The sequence below is a fragment of the Siniperca chuatsi genome, linkage group LG16 (assembly GCF_020085105.1).
Source record: "Siniperca chuatsi isolate FFG_IHB_CAS linkage group LG16, ASM2008510v1, whole genome shotgun sequence".
In the NCBI taxonomy this organism is placed as follows: domain Eukaryota; kingdom Metazoa; phylum Chordata; class Actinopteri; order Centrarchiformes; family Sinipercidae; genus Siniperca; species Siniperca chuatsi.
This window is the reverse complement of record NC_058057.1, coordinates 17,138,953-17,158,377: the sequence shown is the minus strand read 5'-3', so window position 1 is coordinate 17,158,377 and position 19,425 is coordinate 17,138,953. Positions and strand designations below refer to the sequence as shown.

Here is a 19,425-nt window from a genome sequence, read left to right as displayed (position 1 = left end):
TACGCAATAACAATCTGATATCACTGCAGATAGTTAAACAAAAACATTGTAATATTAATGTAGAAGACGTATTAGAATCACAATTCCGACTAAATAACAGTATAAAAAAGGTGAGTTAAGGTTGTCATTAAACGCAGAATTTATTTATTGAGAAAAAATTACAACATACAATTGATCCCACACTGTTTTGCCACAGAGAAGACAATGAAAACACACAGCTGCCAGAAAATGAAGACTGTTACACCATTACATGTTGACATAACGAATGTAAGTCCTTTTTCTGTGGTGTTAAACTCTGTATTGATGATATTGTTCAAAGTTCACGAGTCCATGACAAGCATATATTAATATTGCATTGTTTCATGTCTTCCCATTTGCCCAACATAATCACTGATGTCTGAGAAAAGACATCCAATAAGCATCTGTTGCTCATTAATGAATTCACTGGCTGGGTTTGTCGTCAATGGGGTGGTCCTTCCACATGGGTTCAAGGATGTGATCTGGAACCTTCTCCATGGCAGTCTGATAACATGAATAAAAAGGACAACAAATAATTAATTCCACTCATTCACGCGCGGTTAGATTGAGCTGGTGGGATTGTTGCTGGTGTACGAGTGACTCTGCAGTAATTTACCTTTGTCACCTCCATGGCTACACCTTCAGGGAGGTTCCTCTGGATGTATTCAAGGTATACCTGTGCTGTGCAGCCTGTTATGTGAGACAGCTACAAAACAAGAGAAGAGACAATCACAAACCATTGTGAGACTTAAATAACAAATATATTCTTTTGAAACAAACGGGCTGACTAATGGGTTCATTTTAAGTTGTAAGGACAGTATAAAGTCCCCAGTTGAATAAAGCCTGATTGCTTGGAGGGACCCTAAATAAAGACAAGACTGTCCTGTTAGTGACTAATGAATAAAAAAAAAACGTAAAAAGCCAAGTTCAGGCTCATCACCTCGATGCACCGGTAGTGTGTCCTCATCTCATACTGGACCCTGTGTTTTTTGAAGATGTGAACTGACTTCAGGAGTGTAAACCTCTCCATGTCCTTTGGAGGTTCATAACTGTGACAGAGGGGGAAAAAAGATCATCAAAATAATTTTAGTGAGGAAGAATTACTATAACATATGGCTAATATTGCTACTGTCTTGTGTGGCAGCTTAACCCTATTAGTACTCACACTTTGTTGATGGTGATGCCCAGCTCTTTAGCTGCCATGGTGGCAAAGAACTCATAGCTGTCCAACACGGCTCTGTCATGACCTTTGACCAACAGTGACACCTTCTGAAACAGTGTGTCAGGCTCCTCTGTGACAGCAATCTGCAAGGAAACAAACGTAAGCAGGAAACAAGATACATGTGTGTATTATTTTAATATCGAAAAAAGCAGTCTGAGAAGAATAAAGAAGTTGTACTGATAACTCACTGATGAAGGTGTTGATGAAAACACTGTTGCTGTGTGGAAGAAAGTGCTGGATGTCAATGGGAGACGGGACCTGCAGAATTAGGGCAGTGAATCATTTCTGGAATATCGACACTTGTTATTAAAATGTCAGGTTTAGCACAAATGATTGTGTAACTTGAGAGATAACTGCTTATACAGTAGTTGTTTTTGGCTTCACACTCAATCCTATGTTAAGTCCATTGAATATATTATAACTGTTGTGAAATGCAAACATGGTACATGGTCCTGTATTGATTAAAATGTTGATTAAAATGTACCTACGTTACAGCCTTTTGCACTTTTGAATGCCAAACTCTGGAATAACTTCTGCGGCTATGGACAGCTTCATTAAATATAATTCTTATCAGTACTATTATACTATAATTAGATTTTTTCTCTTTATTTATTTTTTCACCTTATAACATGCCCTTATGGGTTTGATTTTCTTTATTTTTTATATTTTCACCAATGCTTTTGCACTTGCTGTAAAACACATTACATTTTTATACAGCCAAATAAAGGGCTCTAAAAATAGATGTATGCGCTACATAGATGCATTTACTTATTCCCTAATGGTAAACAAAATCTGCAATACAGCTTACACAATTTATGGCAACTTAGCTGAGTTAATGAGTCGATTTAATTCACACCTCTGGAATCAAAACGTTGCAATGATAACTGCTGCATCATTTATATAACGTAAACGTTGCTGTATAACACAGCTCAAAAGGTGCAAGACGTGCACAGCAGTTTATTACCGTTATTAATAACCTATGATTACTTAAAACGAGAAACAAATGTAGCCTACCTTTTTATATTACATTTCCTGTGACCTGAACAGGCGCCCAAAGCTCTCGGTCCCTGTAAATAAACTTATATTAGTAGACATTTAGAGATGACATTTACTGTATAACCACCATGCTACAACTGCTGTGACCAAACAGTGAGCTTTTCTGTTTACTTCTCCTAACCTAAACTGTCAATTAAATGTTCGCAGATGTTGTGCAAAAAAATAATGTTAGTTACTGTACCAAATGTGAAACTCCACTAAATATCCTTGCCAAAGAACACAATTCTCGTCTGACAGCCATGGGAGCAGCCATGTTTTCGGAGAAGGTGGGACAAAAGGAAAAATAACTTTCTAGTGCTGCCCTCATGTGTACTGGAGGATAAACTACTACTGTGACAACTTGGTGGGAAACACAGCTTGACGAGCTGCTGGCTATATGTGTGTTATTCTGGGCAAATAACCTACTTCATCAACTGAATTGTTTCTAGTGGGATAGTGTGACAGGACACTTTCAGATGTGTTTGAAAGATTACATTTAAGTTCAAACACAAATAACTATTGATGTGAGGAATATATTTATATAAAACTTTATATAGAGAATAGAATAAACAACAAAGATACAGAGAAAACAGGTATATAAGCTATCCAATGCAGACATCAAAGCAAGCAAATATTTTTTTTAAAGATTTAAAAAAATTATGCTTGAAGGTTGAAATACAAATGTACAAATAGATATATACAGATTTTCACATATAAATTTCATTTCAGGGTATCTCTATAGATGTATAGCATTGAATACATTTAATTTTTTTGTTTACGAATTTGCTGATACTTTCCAAAACTCAAAAGCAGGTTAACAATGTATAAGATATCACAGCTTCTAAAACTGTCCATCCCCATTCCAAACAGCACAAATTTATCTTCAAAGCCAACAGATTTGCTTCTTCATCCTTTGAAAAAAAACAAATATCCATCATGTTGTAAATGAAATGACCCAGCAGTCAAACAGTAAAATAAGCTCAACCATAACCAGCTACAACATTAAAATTGTACTTCACATTAATGCATCAGTAATACTAATCCAATGCTTCAACAGTTATAATTGAAAAAAATATTCACAATAATATAACACTCACAGGGGCAATTATTCTGTATAATGAGTACTTTTACGGTTGATGCTTAAAAATTACATTTTTAGGATAATACCTATGTACTTTCACTTAAGTAAGGCTTTGAAAGCAGGACCTTTACAATATTTAGAGTATTTTTACATTGATATATTGATACTTTTACTTATTATAAATGTTTGGACAGACCAATGTTAACAACTGAATTCTTTCTAGTTTGACAATACGGAACTTGTCGTTTCATCCTCGTAACACCACAGTTAATGATAATTTATTGGTCTAAATCACGTGCCTCTCACGTGACACAGCTGTCGGGCCCTGCCAGTTTACAGAAGCAGGCTGCAGGCAGAGGAAGCAGCAGCAAGTCAGAGCCGAGGTAAGCACTTCACTGGCCATTGATGTTTCTCCGGTTTTGTTGACGACATGTCTGATATTATTTTGCCACTTTGTCCAAAACACCACCGACATTCAGTTATTTTGAATAGCTACATACTAATATTAAAAAAAACGTTAGACTAAACAGTCGGCTAACGTGCTAGTAGCCATAGCCTGTTAGCGACGAGTGCCAGCGGCGGATGGACGGAGCCAGTCTCCGCTGATGGTGGTTCAGCTTCAGTTAGCTGGTCGCTTAGCCGGTTAGCTATCACTGTTATATGTGGAGGGGACAACACAGGGAGCCAATGTTAGCTGCATCCCCGAGCATCTCTGTTGGATTAGCGTTGACGTTGCTGCACAAAGAAGATAAATTAAGAGGAAAGATTAGCCCCGCTGCTGACATGTTTTGATGGAGCTCTCTGTCTTGATACAACATCAGGGATCTAGCTAGCTGTAGCTAGCAGGCAGCTCACGGTGATGTGTCGGTGTTTGGGCTATTTTGGCATCATCTCACGGGCTTCGGCAGTATTTGAACGTCAGTTAGTAACGTTAGTATCTTCTTTCATTACGTTAACGTTACAACAGACTGGCATTTTTTACTGTGTTTCTTTTCCTGGGGGTATATGGGATGCTCTTGTACCGTTATTGATGAATTGGTGTGGATACTATCTTTTCTCATAATGACAATTGATTTAATCCAAATGTCGATTATATTCTTATCTAGCAGTTGTCAATCGGGTGTCCTTTTATTGTCAGATGATGACAGTCAATAGCATCACGAATCTTAACGTCCGTTGGTGCCCACTGGTCTGTCTGTCGGACGTCGTTGGGTTTATTTAATACTTTTTTATTTTTCTTTCTCTCCCGTCTTTTATCACATTGTTTTCCTCTTTACCTCTCGTCTGTTTTGCTGTTTGCTGCTTTGGTACATCAGTGTAGCTAGCCTATTAAAATGGTAGCTAAAATGATAAATGGTTCTTATAAATAATCCAGATTAGTTAACTATCCTTCCGCTGAGCAGGATAGTCCTCGAACTAAACTGATTGCTCAGGCAGACATAAGTAGCGGTAAGTAAGGGGTAATTTTAGGCTAGCGCATTAATATTTAAATTAACGGCTGTGGGCGGCAGGTAAGTGCTTTCTGCTCTTCACAGCTTGTACCGTGACACCGTCCGCTTATAAAACGATTTAAACCGTTTTTTTTTTTTTACAACATACGCCTGTTTATTTAGTAGCGACAGTTTCTGTGTGATAATGACTATCACTAACTAACACCTATTTTTTTTGTATTATCCAGCAGTCCTCCATGGGATCCCCGAGGCTGGTTGAAAAGGCTGACGTGATGACGTTACCGGGAGAAGCGGCTCTCCTGCGGGCTGACAGCTGATGGAGAGGAGTCCCTGCTCCTCCTCTCACACACACGGACGGGGTCGTATGAGGAGGACGCGGAACCCAGAAAAGACACACTGAACTGGACAGAAACGTTACTCGCATCAACTGGAAGCACTGGGACGTGTTGAATGAAATGGATGCGTTGCCTGTTGATGAGTTTACAAGATAAAGTTTTTTTGGGTGTTTGTTTAGTGGATTTCTAAATAATTTTCCGGTACTTTCATCTGTTGCCTTGACAGTGAAACAGCATCAACAAGGCAGCTCACTGATCAAACACATCAAAATGACTTGAATGAGTGCCTTTTGTTGTGTATGCAGCCCATTCGGCTATATGACATCTTCAATCCAGCAATGCTCAAGTCCACAGCTTTGTGACCTCATTTTTGCTTTTGGAGAAGTTTTCACTGATCACCTTTAATCAGTATTGCAAATCACCGAGATAGCCGAGGGAAAGCGCAAGTACTATGCACCGTTGTCGCTGTCTCGCATCCGACACCGAACCAGTAACCTCAGCGGAGGAGAGGCGCTCATAACGGTACCGACCCCCCCCCCCCCGAAGAACCCCCGACCTCCCTTTAGGTATTTTTTATTTTTTTTTAATCCACGGGGGGTGTAGAGAGCTGCAGGGATGTTCGCCTCCGTGGAGCATGGCCCGGTCCTCTGCAGCGACTCCAACATCCTGTGCCTGTCCTGGAAAGGCCGGGTGCCCAAGAGCGAGAAGGAGAAGCCGGTGTGCAGGAAGCGCTACTACGAGGAGGGCTGGCTCGCTACCGGGAACGGTCGAGGAGTTGTCGGGGTCACGTTCACATCCAGCCACTGCAGACGGGACCGGCCTAGCCCGCAGAGAGTAAACTTCAACCTCAGAGGACACAACAGCGAGGTAAGAAAAGTTTCATGGGATAATGCATATTAGATCATGCCTACTCATTAAGTAAAAATACTGATATTTGTGTTGAAAAGGATGGGTAAAGAACGAGTGACAAATATGAGTAAAAACCATTGTAAAAGTTGCAATGTGGCATCCTGACAGTATTTATTTCAATACAAATTTGCCCCACCAACTAGAACTTTTCAGTGATGCGCTTGAGATTTTTTCAAAATTCAGAATAATTAAATTGAATGTATAATTGTGCTATAATAACTGTAGGCTACTCTGTTATTCCCTACTTTCTGAAAGTAGTTTAGAAGTTTTAATTAAAAAAACAGTATATTAAAAAGCTTCACAGTGGTAGATCACTTCTAATTAGTTACTTTACAGATCCACCCCTCTTCTAATTGAAATTGTCCCCTACACTATAAAGAAATACATCAGTTTCTCTACATTTATTCTTATGATAGATTATTGATCCTCTTCAAACAGGCCTCCACAATCCTTTACACCTGGGATGCAGGGGAATGCAAATGGAAGGAAATTATTATATTTTTATTACTAGTAGCACTCTGGGTTCACAAAAATATCATTGAAGAGTACAGCCTTAGTTTTCCAGTCACTTCGTCCTTCTCCCAGCTGCACGGTCAGGTGCAGAAAATGTCCTTGAACCTTGTACTTATTTAGGGCAGGTGTTAGCACAACAAGAATCTTGTCTACCACAAAGATGTTTCACTTTAGTTGAAGGGTGTCAGACCCTGTGCCAGAGTCTGAGAGTTTTGAGTCTTTCTACAGCAGGTGATTTCACTGTTTTAACTAGAACAGGGGGAGTAATCGGTTAAATCAACTTTTGAGGTGTTTGGTTGAAAGCAAGACCTGTGTACTCGCAGTGGCTCATGGTTTGACACCTCTGCATTAGATCTCCCAGCTGCTCCTAGTCAAAACATTTCCGTGCTCCACTCTCTGGCATTGCTCTTATCTCTTACCATGGTTATACCCTCCAAAGTTTCCCACCACTAGTGCACTGAGGCCATTTATTTTGTTATTGGAAAGATCATCTGAGTAATGTCGGGTTCTATTGCCCACCATGTATATGAATATTTCCGTCAGTATATAGCGGTGCTGGCACAAGTGGAGATTGCACACAGGTTGCGTTTTCTCTTTTAGTGGGTGTAGCTGTTGGTCAGATGGAGCAAGGTGCTGTGTCAGCATTCCATAAGGCAGCTGAGGGGAGAGTGGATGAATCCCTACAGAGAGTGACTGAAGCGCAGCAGAAATGTCATTTAACTCTGCCCACTTGAATGTGGTCCAAGTACTGAAATTTCCCTTTTGTTGTTTTGGTGCATTCAGTGTGGAGGAGGATAAACCTACATAACTATAACTTATAACTTATATACATTTACAGATTCTTTGCATATGTGAAATTGACTTTATCCACCTATTTAGTCCGATTTTAAAATTCATTAGAACGCATATACGGTTTGTGTAAGTTACCAGTATCACTGTGATGGGTGGGAGTTGTGTGGTAGTGTTTGTTGTATTTCTTTTTAATTGGATCCCAGTTAGGTGTTGCAGATGCAACAGCTGTCCTTCCATTGATTCAAACATTACTTAATAGCTCAGAGGTTTTCTAAAGAGGTAGTATTTTATATCTGTATAGTTTGTTTGCCATTCAACTGTGAGTCCATGAAAATTAAAAAACATTGCACAGCTCTTCTCCAGTAAGCCATGCTTTATTCACCAAATGTTTTTGACATCTTGCCATCATCATCACCATCATCATCATCATCATCATCATCATCAATGTGAATAAAGCACGGTGTACTAGAGGAGAGATGTTTTGACAGACTTGCATTGAAGGCCTTGCTTCTCAAAGTTAGAAATTGTACCAATCAGTTGCATCCATAATTTATCCATACAGCTTTGTGTCTCTGACTTTACTGTAACGCTGTTTAGATAAATATTTGTTGTTGTAGGTGTTTTTTTGTTTTTGTTTTTTTGCATCTTTGAAGATGCTTTTCACATTAAACGCAGATGCAACTGGGCGAAAAATTTCCCCTCTGACCTCAATCCAGCACCAGTAATGAAAGTAGTAATGTCCTCTCCACTTCCACTCTAGATTTGATATGAAGCAATAAATATTCTTTGGGATATACAAAATCCATCACTCGTTCACCCTATGCATAATTTGGGGTTTCTGACAGTGGTGGAAATCACACCTCCTAATGAATTCTGTCAAGTTATGACAGATCTGTTCACTCACTTGCGTCATTTTCCATCCCAGTTCTGTTGAGGAGAGAATGCTGTTTGCAGTATACAGTCCAACACCAAGGAAAATTACCCCAAAAAACTCTCCTCAAGCCAACATTATTTACATTTTTACATATATTTTTGAAAGAGCTATGTCAATACATTTGGGTAACCTTTCTCTGTCTTCAGAAGCTGCACGCTCAGCAGTAAAAGCAGTTGCGTCCTCTGACAGTCCTGTCCTTTTAAATGTCAGCACTGTCATTGAACACTTGTCGTCTTTGGTGACGAGTGTCCTTTCACGTAAATTAGCTCAAGTCATGTTATGAATGAGCACACACAAAAAAATGCAACATGAACTCATCCTGTAGGAGTCCAGTCCTGCCAAAATCAATACTCATGCCAGCATCCTTAAGTTTGCCCATTATTCCTGTTGATGTATAGACCAGAGTGTCCTGTGATCATTTTAATGTAAGCGAGCGTCTGAATTGATGTGTCTTTTGGACTTGGCTCAATACAGGCAATGTAGTAAAGTAAAGGGCGGATCTTAAGCTGTCAGACATCTGTTAAGAAGAGGGCAGACGAGTGGAGGACTGTAGAGTGTTTCACTGCCTCTGCCTGGATAAGGGGTTTTATTTACACTTTAGTCCACCCATGATTAAAAAGGTTGGAACTCATGATTTTGCAGGTCCAAGGCCTGTAGTACATCTCTGATGAAGGTTTGTCCTCCTCTCTGTGTCTAATTCCCCTTCAGCCAGGGTGAGAGATAATTACAAGGTAACAGCTTCAAAGGGAGCAAGGTGTATGTGTGTGGTGCCATGCTCCTTTTGTTCTGTCTCCCACAACCGTCTTTTCACAGTGGGTGTAAGGAGCGAACTACTCTGTATTCTATGCTGTGTGTTTCATGGAGCTTGGTTGCTTAGCAGAAATGCTCAGACCCATATTACACTGTGAAGTCAGCATAGTATTGTTATCATATTCCATATCTATAAACAAAATGTTGATGTTTTTGTGTGTATTCTTATAATTATACACTGTACGGACCATTAATTCTGTTGCTTTATTATGATTATTTATTATAGATCTTGACCTATTACATTTTGTATTGTTAATTGGAGTGTGCATATAGTCCAAGTCATTGATTGATGACCCCATCAAAAATGTGTGGTTGGTCTTATCTAGGGCTGCAACTAACGATTATTTTCATTTATCAGTTAATGATTCATATTTTGATTGATTGCTTGAGTTGAGTCTTTGAAACATCATGTCAGAATGCTCCTCAAATAGCTTTATTGTCCGACCAGCAGTCCACAACCCACAGATATTAAGTTTACAATGATGTCAAACAGAAAAAAGCAGCAAATCTGTACATTGTAGTAGCTGGAACCGGTGAATTTTTGCTTGAAAAATTGCCTGAAACCATGAATAAATTATCAAAATAGTTGCTATTTAGTTTTCTGTTAATCGACTAATCATTTCAGCACTAGTCTTGTCGTTTTAATTAGCATGACTTTACATGACTGCTTTTTCTGGTTTCCGTTTCAAACTGATTTTAAGGTGATTGATCATTGGGTTGATGTGATTAATGTTAACTCTGTTTTATTCTGAAAAAGTTTTTGTCACATCATGGCATGGTTACACACAGCAACTTTGTATTTCAACATAGAATAACAGTTTAAGTCTGTTTGCTTGAGTAACAGTTCATTTTAGACTAAAATTATATGAACCAGACAAGTTTTAAAAAAAGAAGTTGGATTGAAAGAAAATTTGGCCTTGAATGTCCTGATACTATTTTTAATATGGTTATCTAAACAGAGCTGCTGACCTTTAGCAGCAGGCGTGTCACCACACTTAAATAAAATTTGAAAATAGATGAAAGCAGTTTTGCATCTTTTTATGTGACTATGCTTTTGATGCTGCAGCGTAATCCCTCTGGGACATGCATCAGAATAGATCAACACCTCTTTTAACAATCAAGTGCTTTTTTTCCATTACAGTGCACTCAGATGCTGAACAGACCGAGCAGCTAGTCACTAAGAGTCTATTCATTCTCCATGAAAGCTGAACATCCAAGACAGCCTTGACAATGACTGTCAGCATGTAAACAAGGAAATGTTGGCTGCAGCACAGGTTTTGGGCAAATTGTCTGTCAGAATCCCATCAACTGATAGCTGTGCTATTTGTCTTAAAATAGAATCATACATATATGCTTTACTATGTGAGGGAAGTACTTTTATTTCCAGTAAAAATATCCACTGCTCCGGTACTATTGGATTGTAGATTCAGTGTGTCGCAGTCAAGTTGTGGCATATGTTTCTTTATTCAGTTTTTAAAGAAAGAAGTATAAAATCTGACCATATTAAACATAACATGAATAATTAATGGTCTCCAGTAAAAACAAAAACAACATTTTGCAATGTTTGATATTTTGTTTGCAGCAACACAAATGGGTTGTGTACTCTATGCGTTGTGATCCTGGCATAAACCTCCTCATTGTTACAACATCTTCGGCCTGTAGGTGTGTGTTTGCTACAGTAAGTAGTAGTTGCTTGCAGTCAGAAAGCACAGTGCGACTCCTATTTCTTGACCATGGATGCTGTGAGAGAAAATAGAACATAAAGTGACAATCTCAAGGGGGTGTTTTCACTTGGTTGTTAAAAATATGCATCCTGATAAAGTCCTCAGCACAATGTCTTTGTGTTTTATGAATTGTTGTGACTGAAACCTCTTTTCAGTGATGAGAAGTGAGAAGTTTTGTGTGACTGCTGAAACAGTTAATACACACCTCGCTGCCATTTCCATGAGGCTTATGGGTGGATTATTTTCCAAAGGCAGGAGTCCCACTTGTTGGTTTTCCCTTTGAGGCCAGATCTGGGTTCTTCACTAAGGCACAAAGGGACAAATGTCTAAGGCCTTAATCCAACAGAGACAGGTGACCCCAGGGCACCAGCTCATGTTTACCACTTCATCATGGCGGTTGAACTCGCAGTACAACTTTTTTGGGCTTCTGTGGCCTACATGCTCATCTGCACACTATGTGTCTGATCAGATGTTCCTTGCTTTAGTATTAGTACAGTGATAATGTTTAGTACATGATTCATTTGACACATAAATAAAGAATAGAGGATGTGAACATTTTAAGTTTTCTTTACAGAAGTTTCAGTTGATAAATTAGTGATGCAAATGTTAAGTAATGCTAAAGGTTTAGCATTCTGTTAAAAGCACTCAAGAGTTGTGGTATGGTTTTGTTGTGCCTCTTGTTTCAGGCTGTTGTCCTCCTGAAAATGTTTGACTTTCAAACTTCATGGGGTCTGTGCACTCTTCTACTAATGCTGCTCATTGTGATAGATCAGAGGGAATGAGTCAATCTTTTAGATGAACCCCACCACTATGTTTCCCTCTCTGCACTTCATTTTTCACTTGTGCTGTGTGACATTTTAATGCCTTAAAAGTTGTATCCCGGCAAAGCCTCATAAATAAATCAGTTTATATCTGTGCAAGAACCAGCACTGATCTGTGACCTGCACAGCCCTTTTTAAATGGGCAGGGAGGAGGAAGAGGATATTGGGTGACTTCTGTGGTGCAGTGCAACTAACTCGTCTGTTCAGACTTAATGGGGACCATAATAATGGATTGCAAGACAGGCAGAATGCAGCATCATGTTTCCTGCAATACAAGCTGAGGAAAGTTGGAGTAAAGTCATCACTTTTAATGGGCTGTGTTGCATTTCCACCTCAGAGTTTTGCTCAGTGTCACTCACCTCAGCTTCCATTACCACCTGTGTCCAGACACTTATCTGTGTTCCCTGGTCTTGTTATATTGTCTCAGTAGTTCCTTACTCTGCACCTCAGCTCACCATCCTCCACTTCTTTCTATCATGATCTCCTCCCCTGTGCTGGTCACTACCTGCCTTTACACATCTTCCTCTTGAGTACCTTCTTCTGCTCTCTCCTTATCTGACCTCTTGACATAGAAGCCGTGCTTAGGATTGAAGAGTACCTATTCACTGTATTAAAACGGTCTCTCTAAATGTGCTTAGTGGAAATGGCTTGAGTGTGCTAATCCATCCTTGGAGAGGACGTGTTGCACAACACTCGGGTCCCCTCAGATCCAGGTGTACTTGTCTGCTCACTAGAAATGTTCCAAGAGAGACAGCGTGGCCTGTACAGTGCAGGTTCTTTTAGCTATGAGCAATGTTTGTAGTTAGGGATCAGACACACATATCTGCACACTTGGGTTCACTTTGTCTTAGAATTGTGCTATTTGCAGGATAAAAGCTTCTCATTCCAGAGAAGACATTCAAAGACACAAAATTGAAAATTTTAGCCACCAGACTGCTCTTCTTATGTATGTCTTTTTGTACTGCTGCTTTATGTTTGCTGTTTATGATGTTATGTATGTAAATATGAGAGATTCAGTATTTGCCTAACACAAACTGACACATTACCATACTCATCAGTTTGATTCAGCTCAACCCACTGCATTGACATTTTGGCAGATTAATACATTCCAGGAACGCGTCTAAGAAATGGCAAAAACTATTAAATACAATATTGGAAACTGTAGACATTTTATTAGTTAAGTTGTCTTGTGATGCTACAGAGTTATTTATGCATGTCATGATCCCACAATGTCCTATTGCATTACGACTTGGGCGCAGCCTGGAAAAATCATATTGCAGTTTTTATAGATTTTGTATAAAGAGCCAATTCAGTACCATTAACATCTATGCAGCATTATTGTAAGTGATTGTAAGTCTCTGCATACATGCATGTGAGCAGTGTACAGGGGCATACAGTAAAGCCTAAGCAACCAGACCTTGCAAGGTCAACATTGTTGGATCCTATTATCATTATTATTATTATTATTATAATAATATATATGACGAATGACAAGATTATCAAAAACACAGTTTTACAACTGCACAGACAAGTCAGTGTGTCCAACAGTTTGCCTGCAGCTACTTTCCTTGAGCTTTGCCTCACACCCAGTACTAACCAATGTAAATGCTATTATCATATATTGATATTGATTGAGGTTTCATCACATGCTTGCTCTACTCGTAAACATTTCAGATTCTACCTCCCCTGGAGGTCCCACCCCATTCGTGCTGCAAATCACTCCGGCCCTACTTTGCCCATTCTGGCTTCCTTGCTTTTGTATCAGCACAACGCAGCGCTTTACTTTAATTGAGTTTTGCATCTGATTTAATATCATGTCAGATCCAGAATCGGAGGAGAGGGTAGAGGGGGTTGTAAGGGAAAGGGGAAAGTCACTCCTTCTCGCTTGCTCGTACTGTAGCTGATTTTATTGTTGACCAGGTGGTCTTGACTTTCCAATGAATTTTCACTCATTAGTCAAGAAATTCCAGCAGCTTCACATACAGCAGGTAGTGTGGAACCAACATTTTTTATTTTTTATTCCTTCAAAGAACAGTGGGTTTGTAAAACACTGAGTTCATGTTTACCAGTCCAGCCTGCTTATTCGTAACCTTGCGAAAAAAGTCCTTGTTGCCATGGACCCATGTGCTGACTGCACTACTGTGACACTGCACTGTCACAGTGTCCTCTCACTTCTGCTGATTCCAGTGCAACCCAAAGCTGTCCATTGATTTGATTTGGTCTTCTCCGTTAAGTTGCTATGGTCAGCTCTGCTCCCAGTCTCTAAGTCCCAGCAAGAGGCCAGGGCTGCAATGACAACAGCAAGGCACTACAAGAGTGAAGACAGTGCCAACTTCCCAAGCAGAAGTTGTCAATGGCCATGCACTGGCCAAAGGGCAGAATTAAAGGGATAGGAAATGTGTAGTCTCTTGTTCTCTTGCTAGTTATTGGTTGGGATAGGATGAAGACAAGCTTGAAAACATGTGGCTTTAGACTTTTTCAGACATGCTGCAGTCCTCCTACAACTCTGTGTAATTTTTAAAATGTCAAATTTCATTCTAATGTACTTTGAATGGATCTTTGAGCATGTGGGCTCTAATCACCCACTGCATAGTGATTCATTTTTTCAGTACTTGTCTTTGACCATGTAGCATGTGATAATTTATGAAGATTTTTCAAGTCTGTGTGTGTTTGCATATGTGCACATGCCCTTTCTGCCCGTGATCCCTCTGGCCGATCACTGTCCTGTGGCTTCTCAGTCTTATCCTGCCTGTCGCCATGTGACGTCTGATCTCCCAGATTGCTGCGTCACAACGAGGTGCTCAGTTGTCTGCCTCGTGGGATGCCTGTACAGCTAACACTAATCTCCACACTGAGCTAAATTTGCACATACACAGATTATTCTCACCTCTATGGGGCTGCAGATAAGTGTGCACACATGCAAGACACAGCATGTGTAAGCCCTATGCTACTTTCTTTTTTGTTTTTCTTTTGTCCCTTCTTTGTTAATGTATGTACATTGTATGAATGATGTTATGCAAACTGGAGCTCCTACCTAATCTAAAGCCTCATGTCCACACTGGCTGGAGCTGAATTAGGTTGTGTAATACCATCCAGAAAATCCATTTTGCTCACCAGGGGTTGCAGACAGTGCACGAGTGGAGTAACAACACGGATTGTATTCCCCCAATGAGATCCTTGAGCATGGAAATTTGTTATCTTTGACAATACTCTGCCGAAGCTTATCAGCTTTTCTCCCTGTGAGCACTTCTGCATCAGATGACCGCTGTGGCTGAATGATAGATGGTTTTTAATGGTCTGTGAACATAGTCAACTGAGTCAGAATGTCACAGAGACCATAGCTGCAGTCCTGCAACAGGCCAGGTCTCATTGTGTCCTCTTTCCTGTGGCTTTCCAGCTGAGACACACCTACAGAGCAACATTAGGATTTATACCACTGGGAGTAGGAGTGATAACACAATAAATCTGGCTCATAGGACACCTTATTGCTGAGGGAGCAGGGCCAGGAGAGCGATGAATACTATTGTACACTCATTACGCTGGAGGCCTGCACATGGCGTATTCATATAAACATGTTTGTGTGTGACAGATCACTGTAAGTTCACCTTGGATAACCCTGTCAATACACCCTTTAACAATACACAAGACCATGACAAATAGGGGATTGATGAATGGTAACTGGAGTTACCTCAGCATTGCTGCTGTAGTTACATAGAAACAGCTTCTACTGATTTTCTTTTACCCCTGTTTGGACTTTATTTATAGGAGCATTACTTATGCTAACTTATCTTAGAAGATTCACCCACCTGAACAAAAGCTACCTGGAATTTCTTCTACCATATATTGGTGATTATTAAACTAACTCCTGTGTGCTGTGTCGTGCTGCTCAGAGTTTACTGCAAAGCGAAAGCCTACTATTATTATATTTAATTAAAAAATTGTGATGTTAGCAGAGACACTCTTTATTTCAGACGAGATAGGGTTCCTCCACAATAAAACTGTAGTAAACTAAAATAATTTACATTGACTTGGAAGATACGTGTTGCAAAAAACAAAAATTTCTAGCACTGTAATTGCTAATAATTACTTATTAAGCACTTTGTGCTTAACTTATTATTTGTGTAAAAATGGTCTCTTTTTCTTAAAGAGTTCTTAATTTAGATGGATTTGTAAATGCAGCTGTAACCAATCAAGTGGCACTGGCATAAGAAGATGTTTAGTGTATACAGCTGGAGTGAGAAGGATTGTTTACTTTGGTTTTTCATAACTTTTTTTTAACTTTCTTTTCTCAGTGGAATATAAGATTGTCGTATAAACACACAGTTAATGACACCTGTTCCACTGGACCATGGATAGATTGGACTGTATGTTTGTTGCAGGGGGTGTGGAGGGGATGGTGTTGTTTGGAGAAAAAGAGCAAGACTGGCTGGCTTATCCAACTCTCAGCCACTGATCTGTTGGACTTGCACTCAGAGAGCGTAAGCCCCGCTAAAACCAGCTCTGTGTTGTGTGTTTGAGCGTGTACAGCCCACGTGCTTTCGCTCAAGCGAGAGCAGAGCTGCTCCGTGCTTAGCATTATTCCTCTGGGAATAGGCAGAGTCACGCTACAGAAGACCAGACAGATAGAGACACAGACAGATGAGGGGGCTGGATGGAGATTGTAATGGGTGCCTTTTTAAAATGGGTGACACTGACAAAGAAAGAGGTTATGATCTATACTGCTCTCTGCCAGTGATCAACACCTTCCTCCTCTGCAACTCATTCCTTAGGGTAATGATGATCTATCTCTGTATCCACTGGCAAATACAGAAATCAATGTATCTGTTAGTCACTGGTGTTAGAGGCTGTACAGTTAACTGTATGTCTGATCTTTAAACCAATATATAGTATTTTCTGTAGGGATGTTCATGCATCAGTGCATTCGGTGTCCCTTCACTTCTTCTCTTTTCTCTTACTGTCACTTTCTCTTTTAGATTAGATTTCCCATTATTCAGAAAATCAGATTTGGGATAAATAATGCTTTCCATAAAAATAGAAACATAACCTGTGCATTGAAACATACAAAACATCAGCTATCCATTGTTTACAGTATTAAGTTACAAACACTCAGAAATGTCCATGTTTGGAGAGAAGTGTGGTATGGTGAGACAACACTGAGAGACGGAGTAATTGAATATCATTGTCTGTTAGCATTAGCAGCTCCTTTGCGACTCTTGCAAAATGAGGTTAACCCACTTTGTGATATATTTTCATCTGGTTCGATGCTAAATTTAGCTCATTGAAATGTGGGACTTGGATTTTACTTTCTGCATTTTAGGCATTTCAGCTGACGCTCCAATTTAGAGCGACTCTCAGTGAGTTTGCAGACAACAGTTCAGAGTATTGATCAAGGGCACTCCGACAAGGCACTGTGTTGTTGATCATCTCACATTATCTGTTGTAGTTTAGGGGGAAAAGCCGTGTCACAATAAGGCCACAGCAAAAAATTTGACTGCCATACTACACACAACACAATCTGGAATGAGTTAATTTGCATATCTCTCTGAAAATACTTATTTCACTAGAGAACACTGTCAGGGTCACAGACAATGGCCGTCAAAAGGACACAGGACAGTCTCTCTAACCATTGTTTTTGTCCCTGTTCTTCCCTTTCATTTCTTTTTCTGTGTGTCTTAAAGGTGGTCTTGGTGCGGTGGAATGAGCCCTTCCAGAAATTGGCCACCTGTGATACAGATGGAGGGATCTTTGTTTGGATCCAGTATGAGGGCCGCTGGTCTGTGGAGCTCGTCAATGACCGTGGAGCACAGGTAAAATACATTACACAGAAATGGGACATGAATTAAATCAGTTAAAAGTGCATTTTTACTTAGACTTGTTGCAATGTACTTTGCACTAACAGAATATGGAAAGCATGCGCAAAAATAAAAATAGTATTCATGAAAATGTAATGGAGTATATATAAATAGCTAGTAGAAGCACACTATAGAACAGTAATGGGAACAAAACAAGTATCAGGAACAACAAATATTTAAACAGAAAAAGTATTGATTTACATAAGTATGTCCATGAAAATAATGGAATGTCAATAACATTAACTTGTTCGGAGAGTTAAGATATCACTTTATTCTTGCACATTCCCACCATATTGTGACTAACTGACCCATTTGCTTCCAACATTTCCAAACTAGGAAAAAAACCTCCCTGACATTGCACGTGCTGATTTAAATAACTGCCAAGCAAACATATGATGAGTAGGCCTGATCAGTCAATCACTGTCATCTGCTGAGCTGAGTCTGACACATCCTGACAGCATCTTCTCTTTTGTGATCAATTTACTTATTAGATGACAGTCTAAACAAGGGCCTCTCTCTTTAAATATATGGCCAATGCAATTTGAAATAGTGCCTCTACTCTTTTCAACTTGAGGTTAAGGTTAATTTCAAGTACTAGTGTAGTATATTTATACTGACATTAGCAGAGGCAGTCATTATTTCAGTTGAAGGAGACCCTTTCACTATTAACAGTCTGCAGGAGGGCATGTGTTTTAATCCACTTTGTTCTGCGGTATTCTAACAGTACTAGTCACTGTTAATACTGGGATGAAACTAAAACATTTAAAAGTAACAAGACTAAGTGACAAGTGTAAATGCCTCACTAGTGGATCCTAGAGGCAATGCTCCTTTTTACATCTCAGTGTTTTGAAATTACTTTTCACTTTATTAACAATGTTAATAAAGACTAGTTTCTGATTCTTGCTGGTAATTGGACAGATATTGCATTTTACAGTTTACTTTAGGGCTGCAACTAATGATTATTTTAATAATTAAATTTTTTCAAGATAATCAGTTTACTGTCATATATGACAAAGAAAGGCAATAAATCCTCACATTTGAGTTGCACAAAGCAAGTTCGTACTTTTGCAATCCTAAGTAAGAAAAAACTCACTTCAGAAGTTTGGATATTTAAAGGACTTCATGGAAATGGAATGAAATTAGAGGATGTTTGACATTTTTGCTAGAAAAATGACTTATGCGATTAATTGCTTATCAAAATAGTTGCTGATTAATTTTCTGTTGATCAACTTATTGATAAATCGAGTAATTGTTTAAGTTCTTCATTAAAAAATGAAACATCAGAGACTGCTGATAATGTACACAACAGTTTATGTGTATACAAAGGTGCATTGTTCCGATAACTGCTAGCTGTGCTTTTAAGTAATCAAGCTAGCATCCTGTCATTATCATCATTTAATCTTTAACTAATGTGTCTGGTGCCCTGTAGGTGAGTGACTTCACCTGGTCCCACGATGGCACCCAGGCTCTTATCTCCTACCGTGATGGCTTTGTCCTGGTGGGATCAGTCAGCGGGCAGAGACACTGGTCCTCTGAGATCAACCTGGAAAGCCAGATTACCTGCGGTATCTGGACCCCCGATGACCAGCAGGTACACACACACACACACACACACACACACACACACACACACAGATCCCACAGAATTGTGATGGGTACGACGTTTACGTTTCCACCTAGCGCAATGCCAGCCTTTAAATGCTAATATATGTCTTAGGTTTTTATTTGCCACTTTTATTATGTGGACCTGTCATTCAGAAGGCTGAGACAGGCCCTGAGGGGAGATCATCTGTGAGTGACAGCAAGCATCCTCTGTCTTGAATGTGTTGTGGTTTTGTTAGGCTATGTTTTTGGTTTCATGCTGTTAAATTGTCAGCTCAGGTTGGACATCATCAAACTTTCAGTCTGTGTATGTGTCTGTCTTTAAT

At 39.5% G+C, this 19,425-nt stretch overlaps 2 protein-coding genes across 4 annotated transcripts in view; one reads left to right on the top strand and one right to left on the bottom strand.

Annotated features, from left to right (window-relative positions):
- Window positions 1-121: 121 nt before the first annotated feature.
- mrps10 (mitochondrial ribosomal protein S10) lies at window positions 122-2,628 on the bottom strand. The gene is made up of 7 exons (XM_044168465.1): window positions 2,478-2,628; window positions 2,255-2,307; window positions 1,429-1,498; window positions 1,184-1,323; window positions 959-1,067; window positions 635-724; window positions 122-522 (listed from the first exon to the last, which is right to left on the bottom strand). Exons 1-7 carry the CDS (start codon window positions 2,601-2,603, stop codon window positions 442-444), a joined length of 669 nt encoding a protein of 222 aa, XP_044024400.1. The 5' UTR covers window positions 2,604-2,628; the 3' UTR covers window positions 122-441.
- A 964-nt stretch (window positions 2,629-3,592) lies between these two features.
- tulp4a (TUB like protein 4a) overlaps window positions 3,593-19,425 on the top strand; it is a 32,631-nt gene continuing 16,798 nt past the window's right edge. The window contains exons 1-4 of one of the 3 annotated variants that reach the window (XM_044168462.1): window positions 3,593-3,739; window positions 5,035-6,009; window positions 17,324-17,452; window positions 18,927-19,088. In XM_044168462.1, coding sequence (XP_044024397.1) covers window positions 5,758-6,009; window positions 17,324-17,452; window positions 18,927-19,088 — 543 coding nt within the window. In that variant the 5' untranslated portion in view covers window positions 3,593-3,739; window positions 5,035-5,757. Of the gene's footprint in view, window positions 3,740-3,847; window positions 4,287-5,034; window positions 6,010-17,323; window positions 17,453-18,926; window positions 19,089-19,425 lie in introns of those variants that run through there. The other 2 variants (XM_044168464.1, XM_044168463.1) reach the window with 2 other exon arrangements.

What these genes read in the sequence shown, in the direction of transcription:
- mrps10 (XM_044168465.1), bottom strand. Translation starts at nt 2,603, where the DNA reads ATGAGGGCAGCACTAGAAAGTTATTTTTCCTTTTGTCCCACCTTCTCC. An exon ending in CACACTACCGGTGCATCGAG is followed by an intron (nt 725 to 958) that starts GTGATGAGCCTG and finishes CTTGTTTTGTAG; the next exon opens with CTGTCTCACATAACAGGCTG. An exon ending in TAGCCATGGAGGTGACAAAG is followed by an intron (nt 523 to 634) that starts GTAAATTACTGC and finishes TCATGTTATCAG; the next exon opens with ACTGCCATGGAGAAGGTTCC.